This window comes from Lithobates pipiens, unplaced genomic scaffold (assembly GCF_037356315.1).
Source record: "Lithobates pipiens isolate NorthernLeopardFrog02 unplaced genomic scaffold, aLitPip1_a1.2 Scaffold_18, whole genome shotgun sequence".
Classification (NCBI taxonomy): domain Eukaryota; kingdom Metazoa; phylum Chordata; class Amphibia; order Anura; family Ranidae; genus Lithobates; species Lithobates pipiens.
The window spans coordinates 481,545,755-481,568,102 of NW_027507758.1; the positions used below are offsets into that span (position 1 = coordinate 481,545,755).

Here is a 22,348-nt window from a genome sequence, read left to right on the forward strand (position 1 = left end):
GGAGAGCATCGCACCGTCAAAGTCAAATGGCGTGGTGCCTCTGGCCTTCTGCAATATCATCTCCTTCTCTGGATAATGGTGGACCCTGCAAATGACATCACGCGGGGTGTCAGTAGTGAGGTTGCGAGGGCGAAGGGCTCTATGCACCCGGTCTATTTTCAAGGGTGCATCCGCCGCTCGGCCTAGGAGGCCGTTAAAGATGCCTCTGATGGACGGTAGTAGGTCATAGTCTCCGGTCGCTTCAGACAGGCCTCTAATCCAGATATTGTTACGCCTGTTGCGGTTCTCCTGGTCCTCGATTTAGTAGAGGATCGTCCGGTGTGCAATGGCAAGTTGGCGGGTGGTCTTCTGCAGTGTCCGAATGGCACTCGCATGTTGGTCTAAGCGCTGTTCGGATTCCTCCACCCTTAGCAGTACCTAAGACAGGTCCGAGCGGACCACGGAGACCTCTTTCTCGATGACCCATTCCAGGTTTAGCAGCATAGATGCCAGGTCAGATTTGGTTGGGAGGTCGCTCATCTTCGTCGCCGCTCTGGCTGTGCCAGGCAGGCCCTCCTCCCCTCCCGAGTCGGTGAAGGAGTCAGGCGAGCGTGGTCTGCGTTCCGGCCTATCGCGGGAGGCGGGGCTCACTCCTAGTAGCGCACAGTGTGGTGAGCGGCCTAGGCCGTCCTGCTCCTCCGCATCTTCGGGTTCCGCGGAGAGGAATCTCTTAATGGACCCCGTGGAGGCACCCTTCTTGGTTAGGGACTTGTCTGTCTTCCGTCGCATCTTCGGGTGAAGTAGCTGTGAGGGAATCGCAATAATAAAGCTGAATTAGCTGTGTCGGCACCGGAGCTCACGTCCGCTCTAGTGCGTTGTCGAACCCACGCCCCCCCCCCCCCGCAACAGATTTAACTGCTTCCTCCACCACCAGAGGGATCTTTTGACCCGAGGAGGAACTGAAAGCAGAGCGTATAAAGACTCCTGGCTGTGATCCCACACTTTTAGAATAAAAGCCTGCAGGGAACTGAAGTGTAGGCCTGCCCATTGGACTGTCGGGATGGCAGAGGTCAATAGACCCAGGGTTGACATTGCTTTCCTTATCGATACCTGTTGGTTGCTTTGGAGGGAAGCTACTGCTCTGTCCAACTTTAGTATCTTTTCTGCTGGGAGAAAAACTTTCAGCTGTGTTGAGTCCAGCAGGTACAGCAGATAGGAGATTTGCTGGGCTGGAATTAAAATGCATTTTTCCAGATTTAGTAGCCATCCTAGCCCTGTCAGGGTTTGTTTTGTTAGTCCCATTTTGGAATCCTGCAAACTACATTCTGTTGTTCTAGTTCCTTTAATGCCCCCAAGAGGGCCTCTGCCTTTGCCGCACATCTGGGGAGAAACTTGACTAGGCTTCATCGTGGAGGGGGCTCTGTAAACTCTAGGCAGTACCCTCTTCTTATGATCCCCAGGAAAAATTGGTTGGGGGAAATTATTTCCCACTGTGGAAGGAAGGTCCCCAGTCTTCCTCCCACTGTGACCAGTGGGTCACTGGCTTTTACGGGGCTACTCAGGAGGGCGAAAAATCGCTCCTCCTTTGCCATTGCACCTTTGGCCCCAGGTTTTCTTCCCCCCCCCACCCCCCCAGGCTTGGAGGGTTTTTCTTTTTTGTGGACAAAACCCTCTCTTGGTCTGAGTTGGGGGTTTCCTTTTCACCGGGAACACCTTTTTCTTGTCGGCCGTACGGTCTAATACCATTTCCCAGCCTGGGTCGAACAGAAGGTCCTCAGTCAGCGGAATGCCACATAATTTAATCTAAGAGGCATTGTCACCTGGCCATGTTTTGAGCCAGAGGGCCCTTCTGGCTGAGTTGGCTAATGCAGCGGCCCTGGCAGATATGCGAACCAACTCAGCAGAAGCATCCGCTATATATGCAACCCCATGCAAAATAGTCGGAAAGGATGACAAAATGGTTTCTTTTGCCGTACCTGCCTTGATGTGGGCTTGGATCTGTGTAAGCCAATGTTCAAGATTGCGAGCCACCACTGTGACCACCATCTCTGGTTTCAGATTACCCAGAGTTGATTCCCAGGCCTTTTTCAGAAGAGAATCAATTCTCTTGTCCATGGTATTTGTTAGAGCCCCTAAATCCTCGAAGGCCAGATCTATTTTTCTGGAAACTTGCGAGAATGCTGCTTCCAGTCTGGGGTTTTTGTTCCAGATTGATGCAGGGCATCTGAAAACGGAAATCTTCTTTTCAGGGACTTGGAAAAGAAGGGTTTCCGCTCAGGATCCTGCCATTCTGACCGTCTCTACCAGGATCTTGTGGACCGGGAAAACTTTCCTTTTCTGTTCTCCCAAGCCCTTATACATCTGGTCGTGGAGCGATAGGGGCTTCTTGTCCACCTGAATACCCAGGGTGGTATAGACTGCCCTCAAAAGGTCCTCTACCTCATCAATGGACAGCTTGTATCTTGAGGATTTCCTAGACTCCCCGTCCCGGTTCTCTCCCTCAGATTTGTCCTGAGAACCAGAGGTAGCACTGTCTGGTTCTTCCCTAGCCTCCACTCTGGAAGCCCCGCAGTCTCCTCTGCTGAAGCAGAGGGTATAGGTAGGGAAGATACAGAGCCCTCTTCTGGGGGTGGGGTTGTGCTCTGTGTTGCAGGTGAGGGATTAGCAAGAAATTGTAAGCCCTCAAACATAGTTTTAAAGGACTGAAAGGTTGAGGACAATTCTTTAACCGATGCTGTTAACCCAGTTTCCTGCTCTGATACCCTTTCCCTAACCAGAGCATCAATACAATCCTCACATAAATTTTTTTTCCAAGTCTTCCCTAGGGTGTCCCTACAGGAGGCGCACTTTCTCTTAGAGCTATGCGAGGATTTTTTCTCAGTAGCTTTCTGAAATACATACAAAAAAAAGCACAAAAATTATCCCCATAAGACACCACACAGAGAAACCATGGGGAGTACCTAGTCCCTTCTCTTAAAAAATAAGAGACTTGGACTCCCTAGAGGGGTTCCCCCCCCACTACAGGAACCATGGTGGGAGAAGAAATCCTAGGCAGCGAGGACCGTTCTCCAGGGTGCTCTTACCTTCTGATGGCTGGAGCTGTCATCGCTGAGCGTCTGCTTCCGACATGCTGGTGGTGCTGCCTGTGGAGTGTTCACACCTCCTGTGTTGTGCTCTGAGTCATCCCCAGCCTCTGTCTGGCCCCCTATCAGCCCTGAAACCTGGAACCGGAAGTTGCAGTTCGAAGGGAAAACTTCCCCCACCCCACCGGAAATGACGTCACCCGCCGTCCGGCCCACCTGGTTGCATTCAGCGGCCTGTACCCTGTACAGGAGGAAAAATGAAGCTTCCCAAAAAAGCCCTGCAGCTATGATAGCGGGTCCCCAGGTCTTCTACTTGCGCTCGGTGAAGCAGGGGAGGCAATAATGCGGCCGGAGAGTACCATGTCACCTCCCTGGGAGAACCCCTGTCTCCATAGCAGGTACTATAAAAATACAGCCCCCAGTCTCTCTGACTGTTAGGCCAGGTTTCTGTGCAGTGTTTCCCCACCAGGGGAAACACAAATAACTAAGGCTGGCGGGGGGGGGGGGTGAAAATTGATGGGGGCTGGCACAGTGTTTCCAAGGAAAAGGAGGAGCCAAGGTCTCTCATTGTGGTTGTCCTGAAAGACGGGGAGGGAAAATGCTTATCTGGGTGATCCCACTCAGAATACATAAGCTTTTCCAGCAATGAATGGACAGGAATGGAATGCAAAGCCTGAGGAGGTTTTAGTGAACCCAAACAAGAAATTGGCTTTTCAACTGACTCAGTTAAGGGTGGCTTAAATGAGGAGCGGACCATTTCAGTAAGAGAATGCAGAAGCAATTTCTCGTGCTTGTGAAGTTGAAAAAGGTCCTTCCCCACTTGATCTCTCGGAAGAGGAGTCATCAGTCTCTTCACGGTTCCCTGAGGGGGATTCATCTTCCCTCTCCCACTGTTCCTCTGTTTGAGGGTCCTGGGTAGTAGAAGGGGACCTAATGCGTTTTCTTCCACTCTGTGAAGATGCGATTAAAGCCGTTAATCTTTCCTCTAATCCAATCATGGCTGAGGAAAAAAACCTCCTCAGTAGTATAGACAGGGACTGTCGGAAGCAATTGCAACCCCTGATGACCCCGATGGCTCGCTCTGACCAGCCTCCCTAGGTCTTTCAGGGGGGATGGTGTTGCAGAGGGAAGGCCCTTAGAGCCTGAAGGAGACCCCTTTGTGCTCTTGTCTTTTTAGGTATTTGTACCTCTCCCTCTGGTCATAGTGCCAAGCACAAATGCAGAGGTACTACCGAAAAAATGCACCCACTGCGGAGCAAATAGTCCAGAAACTGTAACTGCTATTAATGCTCAGCCTGATGGTAAATAAATGTGCCCTGGGAATGCCTGTGTAACCAGCACTCACATGCCCCCACCTGCTCTGTGTCCCTCCGTCAGCTGAATGCATCTGAAAAAAGGTGCACTTTATAGCAGACACAGCCATGCATTTGTGAACATCTGAGGTATGTCAACGCTTTGCTAAGCGCCGCCCCCTTCCATCTGACTTCCCACCACGCCCCCCAATTTTTTCAAAAAAGATTGTTTTCCCACGCGAGCGGGCTCCGATCCGACCAGATCACATGTGGAGGCGGGGCTGGGGTGGAGGAGAGGAGGAGAGGTGAAGGGCGAATAACTGGCGGTGCTGCATACCGCTGACTGGCCCATGTCTCCTGGAGAGAAGAGGTACCTCTGTCCAGGTAGGGGACATTTGAAAGGAAAAAAAAACACTGCCCACATCTTACCTAGGGATTGGGCTGGAGGAAGCGTGCAGCTTGTATGGACACAGAGCGAGACCGACAAGCATGGAAACAGGTACATGCTCTTAACAGCCCCCAGTGGCGACTTTAGGCACGACAACATTTATTTAAAGGAGAAACCCCACAAGAACTAAAAAAATTCCTTAGGAATCTCCCTTACCTTATCCAGCTGCAGGGTTATGTGGTAAAACCAGACAGACCAATCTTCACCACTCACAGTGGGCTCCATTTTAAAAAACCTTCAGGGACCGGGGTCCCTTTTTATCGGGGGATCCACACCCCTGGACCTGTAAAGCACCTTGCCAGGAAATATGGCTGAAAAAACAAGCACTGGATCCCAGGGTCCAGCTCTCTAAAAAGATAAAGTTCAAATGAAAAGGGATACCGATCCAGCCTCTCACGACACACCACCAACGTATGACCCTAATGAGACACTCAGGTGTTGGCTCTGCGCAGTGTAGAAAATGAAAACAAGTTCCTTGCATGGCCGCACGTCAGAGAAATGGCATCTTTATAGCTATGAATAAGCACCAGAACAAGGCGTGAAATGCGTTCGATTTTTTATCTGGTTTTTCTATATTTGATATGTGACTGCATTTGGATTTTATTGACCAATAAAGATGCCATTTATCTGACAAGCGGCCATCCAGGAACTTCTTTTCATTCTCTAAAAAGAGAAGCGTTACAGGCAAGACCTTGTTTCTTCCGCCACGAGGCCTGGGTACCATTCAGTTTGGCCTGAAATAACACTTCGAATGGATTCGGTTGCATGGGCTGCCTCAGCAAAGATTTTTCTAGCGGAGCTCAGCACAGCACATCTTTACTCGTGACCAACACTTAAGACACTGGCGAAAAAATGAAAAAAACTGAGGTACTTCCGGTAAGCGGAGGAGTTACAGTGGTGTGAAAAAGTGTTTGCCCCCTTCCTCATTTCCTGTTCCTTTGCATGTTTGTCACACTTAAGTGTTTCGGAACATCAAACCAATTTAAACAATAGTCAAGGACAACACAAGTAAACACAAAATGCAATTTGTAAATGAAGGTGTTTATTATTAAAGGTGAAAAAAAATCCAAACCATCATGGCCCTGTGTGAAAAAGTGATTGCCCCCTAAACCTAATAACTGGTTGGGCCACCCTTAGCAGCAACAACTGCAACCAAGCGTTTGCGATAACGTGCAATGAGGCTTTTACAGCCTCCTGGAGGAATTTTGGCCCACTCATCTTTGCAGAATTGTCCTAATTCAGTTACATTAGAGGGTTTTCGAGCATGAACGGCCTTTTTAAGGTCATACCACAACATCTCAATAGGATTCAGGTCAGGACTTTGGCTAGGCCACTCCAAAGTCTTCATTTTGTTTTTCTTCAGCCATTCGGTGGTGGACTTGCTGGTGTGTTTAGGATCATTGTCCTGCTGCTAAACCCAAGTTCGTTTCAGCTTGAGTACACGAACAGATGGTCGGACATTCTCCTTCAGGATCTCTTGGTAGACAGCAGAATTCATAGTTCCTTTTATCACGGCAAGTCTTCCAGGTCCTGAAGCAGCAAAACAGCCCCAGACCATCACACTACCACCACCATATTTTACTGTTGGTATAATGTTCTTTTTATGAAATGCAGTGTTCCTTCTACGCCAGACATACTTGGACACACACCTTCCAAAGAGTTCCACTTTTGTCTAATCGGTCCACAGAATGTTGTCCCAAAAGTCTTGGGGATCATCAAGATGTGTTGTGGAGAAATTGAGACGAGCTTTGATGTTCTTTTTGCTCAGCAGTGGTTTTCTCCTTGGAACTCTGCCATGCAGGCCATTTTTGCCCAGTCTTTTCCTGATGGTGGAGGCATGAACGCTGACCTTAACTGAGGCAAGTGAGGCCTGCAGTTCCTTGGACGTTGTTGTGGGGTCTTTTGTGACCTCTTGGATGAGTCGTCGCTGCGCTCCTGGGGTAATTTTGGGCGACCGGCCACTCCTGGGAAGGTTCACCACTGTTCCATGTCTTCGCCATTTGTGGATAATGGCTCTCACTGTGGATTCCCAAAGCTTTGGAAATGGCTTTATAACCCTTTCCAGACTGATAGATCTCAATTATTTTCTTTCTCAATTGTTCCTGAATTTCTTTGGGTCTCGGCATGATGTGTAGCTTTTAAGGATCTTCTGGTGGACCTTACTGTGTCAAGCAGCTCCTATTTAAGTGATGCCTTGATTGTGAACAGGTGTGGCAATAATCAGGCCTGGGTGTGGCTATAGAAATTGAACTCAGGTGTGGACAACCACAGTTATAGTATGTTTTAACAAGGGGGGCAATCACTTTTTCACACAGGGCCATGATGGTTTGGATTTTTTTTCACCTTTAATAATAAACACCTTCATTTACAAATTGCATTTTGTGTTTACTTGTGTTGTCCTTGACTATTGTTTAAATTGGTTTGATGTTCCGAAACACTTAAGTGTGACAAACATGCAAAGGAACAGGAAATGAGAAAGGGGGCAAACACTTTTTCACACCACTGTATATGGGGAATTGAACTTTCTGTCTAGGGTGTACCAGTGTGCATCACCTGAAGGTGCCATATAACCCATACGGTAATTACTGTGGCTCTGTGTCCCGTGATATACGATAACGAAATTACATCTTGATTCTAAGACACAGGCTTCCTGCCCATACCATATTATTGTCAAAAAATAATAAAGATTTGATTTCAAATATATATTTGTATGATGATTCAAAACAGTTTATTGATATTATTTATGTTTACTATGCATACCAAAGGCTGTTTTTTATTTTATTTTGAACATGTGAACGGCAGCAGAGTACTAAAAGCTCCTCCTGCCACTGTTTCCCTGCAGACAGGCTGGAAAAGAGCTGGGTCACATGGTAGCTGTATGTCTATTAGAAAAAAGGTACTTATTAAAATAATGACAGTGCCATCTTCCACATACAGAAATAGAATAGACAATGTAAATTAAACAGTGTGTGTTTAGTATCACTTTAAGACCACTGCTCCATATCTCTATTTAGTCTGTTTACCTTCCATGATCGGATTGGCCTCCAGAATTTGCTGTTCTATCCAAGAATGCTGCCCAGTTGATAATGCAAAGAACTGCAGCATTAGCTTTGTGCTCTCTGTCTTCCCTGCTCCAGACTCTCCACTAAAATAAATAGTGTAGACCAAACAATGAATTTGTGGATAGCTGTTCACATCCATTACATATTACCAGTTTTTGTATTTGTAGATTGTCTGATTTTTAATAGATATTGGCTAAAAAAAGTTCCTAAAAAATAATAACGAACAAGCCTAAAAAATCATATCATAAACATGTGGGAGCAGCACTAGCAAATAGAAAGTGAAACACAACATGTGTAAATAGGTGAACAAATACCATAAATATAGAATTAGTGAAATTCCTAAGATTATTGATGATAACCAAATGTCATTAACATGAATCCAAATCCATTGATTCCATTTGCTAGCTCTGCTCCCACATGTTTATCGTATTTAAAATTATAGCACTTTTTTTGCAGCACCTGCAACATATAATTTATCATCATTTATTTACTTGTTTTATCACTTCAGTGCCAGTTTTGTGTTTTATATAAAAAAACATATCATTCTAACTTCTATATAAAAGCATTGATTAGCTTCCTACAGAGTTATCTTTCATACAGCATGAAGGAAGATGACAGTTTTCTCACTATTTAGCCGCTGTGTATAGTTACTGGACTATTTTGCTCTTTTTGAAAAAAAAAAAAAACATATGCCTTTGATAATCAATTTTTGGTCTCATTTTGGATATGTAGATGGATATGTCTCCTTGAGTATCAGCCATGTGTCAAATGTTTGGGATATTGAGACTATTATCCTTCTCTGTCAATAATAAAAATCTGTTCAACCAAATAAGTGTAGGCAATACCCTAAAACAGACCTCATTTAGCCAGCCAAACTCCCTAAAATGTTTCACATAACAAGATGGTTGGATTGTATAGTTACTGGGCTATTTTACTCTTTTTGAAAAAAAAAACAAAAAAAACATCAAAACGTATGTGCCTTTGATAATCAATTTTTGGTCTCATTTTGGATATGTAGATTGATCATGTCTCCTTGAGTATCAACCATGTGTCAAATGTTTGGGATATTGAGACTATTATCATTCTCTGTCAATAATAAAAATCTGTTCAACCAAATAAGTGTAGGCAATACCCTAAAACAGAGCTCATTTAGCCAACCAAACTCCCTAAAATGTTTCACATAACAAGATGGTTTAATACAAACAATCTGAAGTACACGTTATTAGAGAAATAAGCAAGAAATATAGGTATAGATATTGGTGGAAAGTGTTGTTTTGTGTCAGCCCCTGGCAACTTACATATCTTTTATACAACAGAAAAATATCCAACTTCTCCTGCTGCATACTTTATAATATGATTCTACTCTCCCCAAAGCATTATGAGATTATAGTTGCATAGCATTACTGTGTTGTATAGTATTCCTGGATTTTAAATGACCTAATTACATTCTAACTGTAATGATGATTTGAGCTCAACAACTAGAGTGTCCTGTGACTAATCACACTGATTATTTCTGACATACCTGATAACACAGCACTGGTCATTATTATTTTTCTGCATGCTGAAGAAACAGGCATCTGCCAATGCAAAGATATGTGGAGGAAGTTCCCCAATCCGCCGATTCCTGTATATTTTGATCTGTTCTGTGCCATAGAATGGGAGCTCCTCATATGGATTAACAGCTACCAAGATAGCGCCAGTGTATGTCTGAAACACAGGTAATTACATTATGACAAAGTAATTTGCACCTCATGACCCGACTAAAAAAACAAAAAAAAATGAGGATTAAGCAATAAATAAGAACCACAATCCTACTCCAATGTATTTGCAGGAAAATTGCAGGTAGCTCAGGTAACCTTCAAATCAAGAACTGTCCCTTACTTATAAATGTATAAGAATGAAAAAGCAGTGGCTTTCAATGACCTATTAGATGTGTTCTTACATTTTTTTAACCCAAGAAATAGCATATTCATATGCCAAAAGATGCACAGACAAGGAAAAGGGACCCGCAACAATTCAGTATATTTTTATGGAATTGTATAGTAGAGTTAAAAGATCAGAGTAGAAAAAAAGTACCACCCCTTAGAACACTGATCAGTTATTATAATGTGTGGATCTATCTGCATGTACTACATACATCCAACATAAGCCCTCTTATTGGGTACAGCACATCACATAATCCACTGTATTTGACATGGAAGTTTCCACCATGCCCAGTCCATTTACTGCTTCTGAAAATCTGCACCTTTAAGCATGTGCCTTCTTTTCCTCTGCCAAGCAATTGTAGATAAACAGATATTTCTAAGTCTTGTTTTCTTACATATATTTTTTTATCTTTGTATCGGACATGCAGGTTGTGGACAATACCAGCTTCATTAAGGTCACCCAGTCTGATCATATCTTCCACTCCCTGGGCTGAGCTTGGATGCATGGGATGGATGCGGTTAATGTTCTGGGCAGAGATCCAGTGTTCCTGAGACAGACAAAACCATATTCACTAATATCAAATATATTAATAGCATTTTCAATATTTTTGTGGCTTAAAGGGCCACTGCAACCAAATAGTTTTTTAAGTTTTGGATAGAGTGGGCAAAAACTAGAACCTCTTTTGAGTTGTTATTGTTATCTGTGTCCCTGTTGGATAGATGTCCAATCACTTCTTATCTCAGGGACCAAACTGGAAATGAGGAATAACCCAACCAGGACACAGACAGCTATATAACATTGACTAACTTTCTCTTTTCTATGGTATCCATGTTGGAGAGATTTTCCTTTTATCTGTCCTTGTGTGTGCACAAAAAGTGGGGGTGATTAACCAAATAGCAACATAGACAGCCATAAAAAAAACTAATACTGTAGTGGTTTTAACACTTCCCAACTCTTGACAACTGTAAAGATAATGTCTTTGCTTAATTTCTGTTACCCTTTTGTATTAAGCATGACATGTTAACATTGCTATAAATACAGTGCCTTGATAAAGTATTCATACCCCTTTATATTTTTCACATTTGTCGTGTTACAACCAAAAACGTAAATATATTTTATTGGGATTTTATGTGATTGACCGATACAAATTGGCACATAATTGTGAAGTAGAAGGAACATGATAACTGTTTTTCAAAATTGTTTACAAATAAATGTGAAAAGTGTGGTGTGCATTTGTATTCCGCCCCCCTGAGTCAATACTTTATAGAACCACCATTCGCTGAAATAACAGCTGCAAGTCTTTTTGGGTATGTCTCTACCAGCTTTGCACATCTAGAGTGAAATTGTTCCCCATTCTTCTTTATAAAATAGCTCAAGCTCTGTCAGATTGGATGAAGAGTGTCTGTGAACAAAAATGTTCAAGTCTTGCCACATATTCTTATTTGGATTTAGGTCTGGACTTTAATCTCCAGGCCATTCTAACACATGAATGTGCTTTAATCTAAATCATTCTATTTAAGCTCTTGCTGTATGTTTAGGGTCATTGTCCTGCTGAAAGGTGAACCTCCGCCCCAGTCTCAAGTCTTTTGCAGACTCTAACAGGTTTTCTTCTAAGATTGCCCTGTATTTGGCTCCATCTATCTCCGCATCAACTCTCACACACTTCCCTGTCTCTGCTGAAGAAAAACATCCCCACAACATGATACTGCCACCACCATGTTTCCCGGTGAGGATGTGTGTTCAGGGTAATGTGTAGTGTTAGTTTTCTGCCACGCATAGAGTTTTGCTTTTAGGCCAAAAAATTACATTTCAGTCTCATCTGACCAGAGCACCTTCTTCCACATGTTTGCTGTGTCCCCCGCATGGCTTCTCAAACTGCAAATGGGAATTTCTTATGGCTTTCTTTGAACAATGGCTTTCTTCTTGCCACTTTTCCATAAAGGTCAGATTTGTGGAGTGCATGACTAATAATTTTCCTTTGGACAGATTCTCACATCTGAGCTGTGGATCTCTGCAGCTCCTCCAGAGTTACCATGGGGCCTCTTGGCTGCTTCTCTGATTAATGCTCTCCTTGCCCGGCCTGTCAGTTTAGGTGGACGGTTATGTCTTGGTTTTCAGATGACAAATTTAATAGTGCTTCATGAGATGTTCAAAGCTTGGAATATTTTTTATACCCTAACCCTGCTTTAAACTTCTCCACAACTTTATCCTTGACCTGTCTGGTGTGTTCCTTGGTCTTCATGATGCTGTTTGTTTACTAAGGTTCTCTAACAAACCTCTGAGGGCTTCACAGAACAGCTGTATTTATAATGAGATTACATTACACCCTGGTGGACTCTATTTAATAATCAGGTGACTTCCTAAGGCAAATGGTTCCACTAGATTTTAGTTAGGGGTATCAGAGTAAAGTGGGCTGAATACAAATTTTGGTACACTTTTCAAATATTTATTTGTAAAACAATTTGAAAACCATTTATCATTTTTCTTCCACTTCACAATTATGTGCCACTTTGTGTTGGTCTATCACATAAAATAACAACAATACACATTTAAGTTTTTAGTTTTAACATGACCAAATGTGTTAAATTGCAAGGGGTATGAATACTTTTATGAATACTTTTTCAAGGCACTGTATATGTGATATTTTATGTAGGAGAGACTAGGAGAATAGGGTTAAAAATGTATGCATGTAGTTGTATGTTTGTAAGCATCAATACCAATAAGATTGAATTATGATCTTTATTCCACAATAAACTTGGATACAGTTTATAATTTATATATTTATAATATAGTATCTCACAAAAGCGAGTACACCCCTCACATTTTTGTAAATATTTAATTATATCTTTTCATGTGACAACACTGAAGAAATTACACTTTGCTACAATGTAAAGCAGTGAGTGTACAGCTTGTATAACAGTGTCCAATTGCTGTCCCCTCAAAATAACTCAACACACAGCCATTAATGTCTAAAGCGCTGGCAACAAAAGTGAATACACTCCTAAGTGAAAATGTCCAAATTGGGCCCAGTTTGCCATTTTACCTCCCCGGTGTCATGTAACTCATCAGTGTTACAAGGTCTCAGGTGTGAATGGGGAGCTGCATCAAATTGGTCTGCATGGCTGTCATCCCAGAAGGAAGCCTCTTCTAAAGATGATGCCCAAGAAAGCCCGCAAACAGTTTACTGAAGACAAGCAGACTAAGGCTGGCCATACATTATACAATTTACTTCTACAGCTTTCCTTTATATTTACCAAAAACATATAATAGGAGGTCACACCTAAACACTTTCAATGTTTTAAGCAATCAGGCAGGCCCTTGCACTACTAGTTGAAGGTAAATCTAAAGGAAATCGAACAAGAAAATTGTGTAATGTATTACCAGTTTAAGGACATGGATTACTAGAACCATGTCCTGTGGTCTGATGAGACCAAGATAAACTTATTTGGTTCAGATGGTGTCAAGCGTGTGTGGCGTGAACCAGATGAGGAGTACAAAGACAAGTGTGTCTTGCCTACAGTCAAGCATGGTGGTGGGAGTGTCATGGTCTGGGGCTGCATGAGTGCTGCCGATACCAGGGGGCTACAGTTCATTGAGGGAACCATGAATGTCAACATGTACTGTGACATACTGAAGCAAGGCATGATCCCCTCCCTTTGGAGACTGGGCAGTAGGGCAGTATTCCAATATGATTACAATCCCAAATACACCTCCAAGATGACCACTGCCTTGCTCAAGAAGCAGAGAGTAAAGGTGTCCTTTCTTTCTTTCTTTCCTTGTGACACCGCGTTCTTGGCTTCCCTGGAGTAGCAGGCTGAACTTTCCTCATCGGGACGTTTTAACCAACAGATGAGCCAATATCACATCTCCCTCCCTCCCACACATTGCTATCCTTGCCATGTTTAATAAATACTACACTTAGAGGCGCTCTTCATTCTGTCTTTTCATGCATCAACTACAGAGCCAGCTTTGCCCCTAAGAAAAGCTTTAGCCCTGAGTAGACCAGCATTACAGACTTCGACCTGTGACCTATTCCTCTCCCACTTGGTCCTGCACTGACTTTTAATTGTATCTCATATGGACCTTGTTGGATATTATATTACTTTTTGCAGAACTTTATGATAAGTATTGTGACCTTTTTTTTTTATAAAGCCCCTTTAGGGGTTCACCCTGAACGCATGTTATATATGTTTATTTGTAATGTTGTCATGGAGGAGTGGAAGAGGACTCCAGTGGAAACCTGTGAATCTCTGGTGAACTCCATGCCCAAGAGGGCTAAGACAGTGCTGGAAACTAATGGTGACCACACAATATATTGACACTTTGGCCCCAATTTGGACATTTCCCTCAAAATAACACAACACACAGCCATTAATGTCTAAACCACTGGCAACAAAAGTGAGTACACCCCTAAGTGAAATGTTGAAATTGGGCCCAAAGTGTCAATATTTTGTGTGGCCACCATTTATTTCCAGCACTGCCTTAACCCTCTTGGGCATGGAGTTCATGAGAGCTTCACAGGTTGCCGCTGTAGTCCTCTTCCACTACTCCATGATGATATCATGGAGCTGGTGGATGTTAGAGACCTTGTGCTCCTCCACCTTCTGTTTGAAGATGCCCCACAGATGCTAAATAGAGTTTAGGTCTGGAGACATGCTTGGCCAGTCCATCACCTTTACTCTTAGCTTCTTTAGCAAGGCAGTGGTCGTCTTGGAGGTTTGGGGTCGTTACCATGTTGGAATACTGCCCTACGGTCCAGTCTCTGAAGGGAGGGGATCATTCTCTGCTTCATTATGTGACAGTACATGTTGGCATTCATGGTTCCCTCAATGAACTGTAGCTCCCCAGTGCCAGCAGCACTCATGCAGCCCCAGATCATGACACTGCCACCACCATGCTTGACTGTAGACAAGACACACATGTCTTTGTACTTCTCACCTGGTTGCCGCCACACATGCTTGACATCATCTGAACCAAATAAGTTTATATTGGTCTCATCAGACCACAGGACATGGTTCCAGCAATCCATGTCCTTAGTCTGCTTGTCTTCAGCAAACTGTGGGGGGCTTTCTTGTGCATAATCTTTAGAAGAGGCTTCCTTCTGGGACAACAGCCATGTAGACCAATTTGATGCAGTGTGCAGCGTATGGTCTGAGCACTGACAGGCTGACCCCCCCACCCCTTCAACCTCTGCAGCAATAGCAATGTTGGCAGCACTCATACATCTATTTTCCAAAGACAACCTCTGGATATGACGCTGAGCTTGTGCACTCAACTTCTTTGGTCATCCACGGTAAAGCCTGTTCTAAGTGGAACCTGTCCTGTTAAACCACTGTGCTGCAGCTCAGTTTCAGGGTCTTGGCAATCTTCTTATAGCCCAGGCCATCTTTATGTAGAGCAACGATTCTTTTTTTTCAGATTCTCAGAGAGTTCTTTGCCATGAGGTGCCATATTGAACTTGCAGTGACCAGTATGAGGGAGTGAGAGTGATAAAACCAAATTTAACACACCTGTTCCCCATTCACACCTGAGGCGTTGTCACATGACACCGGGGAGGGAAAATGGCTAATTGGGCCTAATTTGGACATTTTCACTTAGGGGTGTACTCACTTTTGTTGCCAGCAGTTTACACATTAATGGCTGTGTGTTGAGTTATTTTGAGGGAAAATGTCCAAATTGGGCTCAAAGTGTCAATATTTTGTGTGGTCGCCATTAGTTTCCAGCACTGCCTTAACCCTCCTGGGCATGGAGTTCACCAGAGCGTCACAGATTGCCACTGGAGTCCTCTTCCACTCCTCCATGATGACATCACAAATAAAAATATATAATATGTGCTCAGGGTGAACCCCTATGTGTCATTTCAGTGTTGTCACATGAAAAGATATAATAAAATATTTACAAAAATGTGAGGGGTGTACTCACTTTTGTGAGATACTGTATGTAAAACTTTTATTTATATTTATCATCCTTGTAAAATTTGATGTAACTCAGACACTAGTTTATATTACTCAAACGTAGAGGTTAAATTATGTACAACTACCTGTGCAGGGCTGCTCGTAGCTCAGTTCTCAAATGTTATTGTTATTGTGGAACTGCAGCCAATTTCACATTTGTTTTTCATAGCGTAGGAGAGATTTTTTTTTTTTTTTATTCTGTCTATATTTCTGTTGGGCAATAATGAGAAACTCTCCATTTGAGACAAAGACCACAAAAAGTGGAAAAAGCTGGAAAAGGCTTGAAATGGATGTAATTATTTTACTGCTGTCTATGAGCATGCTAGAAACATTTTCTTTCTTTTGCTGAGCAGGAGACAAATTCCCCCACTACTTCATTCAAAACTAAAAATCTAAATCTTCTTTCTTGGAGCACAAACTGACTATGGATAGACAGACAAACGGAGTGAATAGACAGAGCATTTACCTTGCCATCATCATCTTCAAGCATTGTCTCTCCATTGTGAGAATCTTTAACCACTGCACCGATGTGCACTTTGCTTTCAGAAGTAATTTCGAACCACACATGTTCTCCCTGTTTTCAGAATATAGGTAGATATATTTTTTGTATGATAACTCAAGTACTTTACACATCACTTGCTATTCCAATGCTTAGATGAGTTTCACTATAGTAGGAGTAAATGTTATGCCGCGTACCCACGGGCGGACTGTATGGCCTACTTAGTCCGCCGAAACACATTTCAGCGGACAGTCCGCTCGTGTGTGGGCTTCAGCGGACTTTTTCAGCGTGCAGTCCGGCGTACTAAGAATTTCGTTTTTTTCAAAATTCTGTCTGTCGTACTCGCATTTCGGCGGACAATCCGGCCGTGTGTATGCAAGTCCACCGTACTTTTGAAATGAGCGGACTTTTCCTGCCCGGAGAAAAGTCCGCTCATTTCGAGCGGGTATCCAGGTAGGCGGGGCCCGCGAAGGAGACGTCGCTGGCCCCGCCGCCTGGTATGGACTTAAAGGGGAACCCCAACGCCGAAAAAAATCGGCGTGGGGGTCCCCCCAAAGTCCACAGCAGACCCTTGTCCGAGCACGCTACCCGGCCGGCCAGGAAAGGGGGGCGAGCGAGCACCCCCCCCTCCTGAGCCGTACCAGGCCGCGTGCCCTCAACATGGGGGGGTGCCTTGTCCACAACACAACACACGAGATAAAATACTTTATTGCACAGCTCCGGGGGTCTTCCGTTTTCGGGGGTCTTCTCGCCGGACTCCTCCGCTATCTTCTTGTAGCTCTTTTGCTAGCGGAGGAGTCCGGCTTTCTTCCTCGCCGCCGGCCTCTTCTCCCGACTTCGGGGGTCTTGTCCCCCTCTTCGGTTCTTCTGCCGGGCCACCGCGCCTTCTTATAGCTCTTTTACAGGCGGTGGCCCGGTCTTCTGTCGCCGCCGCCGCCTTCCGTTCTTCTTCTTCTTCTTCTCCTTCTTCTCCAGGAGATGTTGACTCGACGATCTCTCCGGCCACAATGCCAGGGCCGCGCTGCGCGGCCACTTATATAGGGACAAGGGGCGGTGTCACATGGCTTTATGTCACATGGGTTGGTCACATGGGTTGATGTCACATGGGGACTGTGACATCGTAAGGGGGTGGGGTCACCATGTGACACCAACCCATGTGACATAAAGCCATGTGACACCGCCCCTTGTCCCTATAAAAGTGGCCGCGCAGCGCGGCCCTGGCATTGTGGCCGGAGAGAGCGCCGAGTCAACATCTCCTGGAGAAGAAGGAGAAGAAGAAGAAGAAGAACGGAAGGCGGCGGCGGCGACAGAAGACCGGCCTGTAAAAGAGCTATAAGAAGGCGCGGTGGCCCGGCAGAAGAACCGAAGAGGGGGACAAGACCCCCGAAGTCGGGAGAAGAGGCCGGCGGCGAGGAAGAAAGCTGGACTCCTCCGCTAGCAAAAGAGCTACAAGAAGATAGCGGAGGAGTCCGGCGAGAAGACCCCCGAAGACGGAAGACCCCCGGAGCTGTGCAATAAAGTATTTTATCTCGTGTGTTGTGTTTTTTTTTTGTACTTTTATTTTACAGGTGAATGGGTAGGGGTACATTGTACCCCATACTCATTCACATAGGGTGGGGGGCCGGTATCCGGGGGCCCCCTTATTAAAGGGGGCTCCCGGATTCCGATAAGCCCCCCGCCCGCAGACCCCGACAACCAACGGCCAGGGTTGTCGGGAAGAGGCCCTTGTCCTCATCAACATGGGGACAAGGTGCTTTGGGGTGGGGGGGCCGCGCGGCCCCCCCTTCCCCAAGGCACCCCCCCATGTTGAGGGCACGCGGCCTGGTACGGCTCAGGAGGGGGGTAGCGTGGCCGGTCGGGTAGCGTGCTCGGACAAGGGTCTGTTGTGGACTTGGGGGGGACCCCCACGCCGATTTTTTTCGGCGTTGGGGTTCCCCTTTAAGTCCATACCAGGCGGCGGGGCCAGCGACGTCTCCTTCGCGGGCCCCGCCTACCTGGAGACGCGCTCGAAATGAGCGGACTTTCCTCCGCGTGTGTGGGCGAGTCCGTTCATTTCAAAAGTAGGGCGGATAGTACGGCGGACTTAGTACACCGTATTAGTCCGCTCAAAAAGTGCCGTGTGTAGGCAAGTAGCCCGTTCGGAAATTCCGACGGACAGTCTGGCGTACTTTTCCGCCAGACTAAGTACGTCATACAGTTTGACCGTGTGTACGCGGCATTAGGCACTAGTAGGCTTGATGTAATGTGTAATGTAATGTTAGGCTAGTAATGTGGTGTAGATTCGATGTTTTTGGACCATGTTTCACATGGCATGCAGCAAACCTTTGTGCAAAAAGAGTGAAACTAAAATACAAGTTATATAGAAAAGTTCAGAAAAAAAATTTATATAGGCAATAATGTTTCTTTGCTTTTGTGCTTGGCTAATAGGCTACGGTAGCCTGGTTGTGATGCAGATTTTTTAATTTTATGCAGTTTATTTATTTGTAAAAAATTATTTAAAGCTTTAAGAAACAGAAAAACAACTGAAAAGGCTGTAACCATCCTTTAGTAAACAGCTATGAGTATACAATAAAATGAAATTCAGTGACAAACAAATTTGTCGCTGTGACAGACCTAGCCGGGACACAGGCTTTTTGAGAGGACTGAATGCGAGCCTCTTGCCGACGGATTATGGGCCCTGGATTTTAAGGTGCACAGGGTGAATGAGAACCCCACTATAATCTGTGCTAGTCAGATTCAATGCTGTATATATGTATATATAATGTGTGTTGTCTCATGCTGTTGGGACACAAACTGTTAGATGCTAATGTCATGAACTCCAGCCACCTGTCTGTTGTGTAAATGAGTCTAGTCTGAGTATTGAGTATTCACACATCGTTGTTTGTGCTAATTAACCCTGTGTTTATGTTTATGGTAATGTTTATTGAATTGTTAGTGAGTTAGGAGCTGAAAAGTCTTATCTCTCAGTCAACTAGTCTGAGTGTTGATTTAGATAATTAGCTCATGCTAATTAGGTTAGGTTTTAGTCTTCTACTGTATTATAAATACTTGGCATTTTGGTTCTAATAAATGAATCCATGTTGAGCAGCTAAGCAAGTGTCGTCTTGCTTTGTGCTTGTGAGCGGTTGGAATATCTGATCACTATATTCAGACTTAGGAAGCGGTATACTGACGGAAGCACTCAATCGGAGTGTGGGATTGGTTCTGTCACAGTTGCCATAATCATTAACAACTCATATAATTCCAAACTTTGCTTGCCTTGCTTGCTAAAATCTGATATCTACTTGTATGTAAGATAGAACCACATCCATAAAGCAAACAAATTAATGTATTTTTTAAATTGCTCTTGTATCCTAGATACAAAAGTGGAGTGACGTTTCTAAGGAATGTGTTTTGTTAATTCCAGACTACGTAAATGACAAAGGACAACCTGCAATATCATGTGTGCAGTTGTAAATAGCTTGGGGTAATAAAGAGCAAAGACATTTCCATCCGTGGCCCTTACTCCCTTCATGCATGGTATGAATCGTTATTTGTAATCTTTTTTTCTCATGTCATATTACTCAAAGCATAATACATTAACCACCTCAATATAGGGCACTTACACCCCTTTCCTGCCCAGGCCATGTTTTAGCTTTCGGTGCTGTCACACTTTGAATGACAATTGTGCTGTCATGCTACACTGTAACCATGTGAAATTGTTATCATTTTCTTAAACAAAGTACATTTTGTAAGTGATAGGATTTTTGTACTCGCCGTAAAATCCTTTTCTCTGAAGTTCATTGATGGACACAGCTCCAGTAATCTTGACCATAGGGTTATTACGCCACCTTCAGGAGAGGACTAGGCAGAACATGTAATACATGTGAAACACAACAGAACTGTACAGTTCCACCCAGGGGGCAGTCCCTCTGGTAATAACCCCTTAGCCTGCTTCCTACAGCTCAGTACGTCAACAAGCATTATAACGTAAAACAATAGGAGGGGAGGGTGCCGTGTCCATCAATGAATTTCAGAGAAAAGGATTTTATGGTGAGTACAAAAATCCTATTTTCTCTTTCGTTCATTGACGGACACAGCTCCAGTAATCTTGACCATAGGGACGTCCTCCTGCTCCCTAACGGGGGAGTCACCATCTGAACTAACCGCATTAGAACTTGCAGTCAACATATGCAGCAGTGTGCATTAACATTCAAAAAGGTAACTTTCTCTTAACAGAAGAAAGAGTGTAAAATTGCAACATTACATGGCAAAACTTTTCGGCCAATGCAGGCATCAGAAGATGCACTTACATCAACTTTGTAGAACTTTGTAAAAGTGTGAATGGACGACCAAATCTCCACTTTACACACCTGAGCGACTAACGCTTGATGTCGGAAAGCCCAAGATGTCCCTATTGCCCTGGTGGAATGGGCCGTGACAGGAAAGGCGGTCATCTGCCCCTTCAAGGCATAAGCCTGGACCACGATCTGTCTGATCCACCTAGAAATGGTGGACGATGAGACCGCTAGTCCTTTTTTTTGGACCAGCTACCGAAACGAACAGAGAATCTGATTTCCAGAAGGGAGCCGTGGCAGACAGATATACCCTTAGAGCCTGGACCATGTCCAGGGAATGGAGGGCCACCTCCTTAAGATGTGTCGGTTTAGGACACAGAGATAACACAATGTCTTCATTGAGGTGAAAAGCTGAAACCACCTTTGGTAGAAAAGAAGGTTGCGGATGCAACACCACCTTTTCCTTGTGGATAATTAGATAGGGCGACTTGCAAGACAAGGCCGCCATTTCCAAAGCCCTCCTGACCGATGTAATGACCACTTTCTGAGAGAGCGTCAACAAAGGGATTTCCCTGATGTTCTCAAACGGCATTTTCTGAAGAGCAGATAACACTAGGTTTAGATCCCACAGAGGTAAGGGTGAATGCAACGGGGGGACTACATGCCGGACGCCTTGTACAAAGGTGCTCACTAGAGAGTGAGACATCAGGGGTCATTGGAAAAAGACAGCCAAGGCTGATATCTGTCTCTTGATGGTGCTTAAGGCCAGTTTCTGGTCCACTCATCACTGTAGGAACAGCAGGATCCTGGAAACGGAATAGGTGCGCGGACGCCACCCCATCTCCTCACACATGGAGATATTAGCCTTCCACGTACGATAGTATATCTTTTTCCGAGAAGAAGATTTTCGTGGCCTCAACACAGTGGAAATCACAGAGTCAGACAGACCTCAGTTCCTTAGCACCTGGCTTTCAACAGCCATGCCGATAAAACCAGCAATGGTAAAGCAGGATGGAGAATCGGACCTCGCATCGGTAACCATCAAGGAGCGTCCACCACCAGGCGTACTAGGTCGGCATACCAAGGACACCAAGGCCGATCGGGGGCAATCAGTATCACTGGAATCCCCTTCGGCCTCCACTCTGCGGAGCAGACTTGGTAACAGTTTTAGCAGAGGAAAGGTGTAAATCAGCCAGTACTGCTCCCGTGGAGCCACCAACGTGTCTGACGCATCCACCCAGGGATCTCTTGTCCTGGACAAGAACCTCCGCACCTTTCAATTGAGCCGAGAGGCCAGGAGATCCACATCTGGTGTGCCCCACCGCAGGCAAATAAGCCTGAACACCTCCTGATGCAGTGACCACTCTCCTGGGTCCAGCATCTGGTGACTTAGATAGTCCGCCTGCCAGTTTTCCACTCCTGGGATGTATATGGCCGACAGGGCCGGTATGTGCCGCACTGCCCACCGAAGGATGTGAGCAACCTCCTGTGCTGCAGCCAAGCTTCTTGTTCCTCCTTGATGGTTGACATATGCCCCCGCCATGGCGTTGTCTGACTGGATACTGATCGGACGCCATCGTAGTCTCATCGACCATGTGGAGAGGCATAGCCTGATTGCTCGAAGTTCGAGCACACTGATCAGCATCTGGGATTCCTGCCACGACCAGAGGCCCTAGGTCGATTGTACTCCCAGTACTCCACCCCAGCTGGTCAGGCCAGTGTCTGTTGTGATCACTGTCCAAAGAAGAGGTAGGAATGATTTCCCGGACCGAAGGACCGGAGATCTCAGCCACCAGAGAAGAGAGCCCCTGACTAACTGGCTCACCTA

General features: G+C 44.9%; 1 protein-coding gene across 2 annotated transcripts in view; it reads right to left on the reverse strand.

The window, feature by feature from the left end:
* MYO7B (myosin VIIB) overlaps window positions 1–22,348 on the reverse strand; it is a 523,403-nt gene that overhangs the window by 413,162 nt on the left and 87,893 nt on the right. For both annotated transcript variants that reach the window (XM_077488413.1, XM_077488412.1), the window contains exons 3-6: window positions 16,211–16,318; window positions 10,185–10,337; window positions 9,387–9,571; window positions 7,826–7,947 (exon numbers count right to left, since the gene is read on the reverse strand). In XM_077488413.1, coding sequence (XP_077344539.1) covers window positions 7,826–7,947; window positions 9,387–9,571; window positions 10,185–10,337; window positions 16,211–16,318 — 568 coding nt within the window. The remainder of the gene's footprint in view (window positions 1–7,825; window positions 7,948–9,386; window positions 9,572–10,184; window positions 10,338–16,210; window positions 16,319–22,348) is intronic.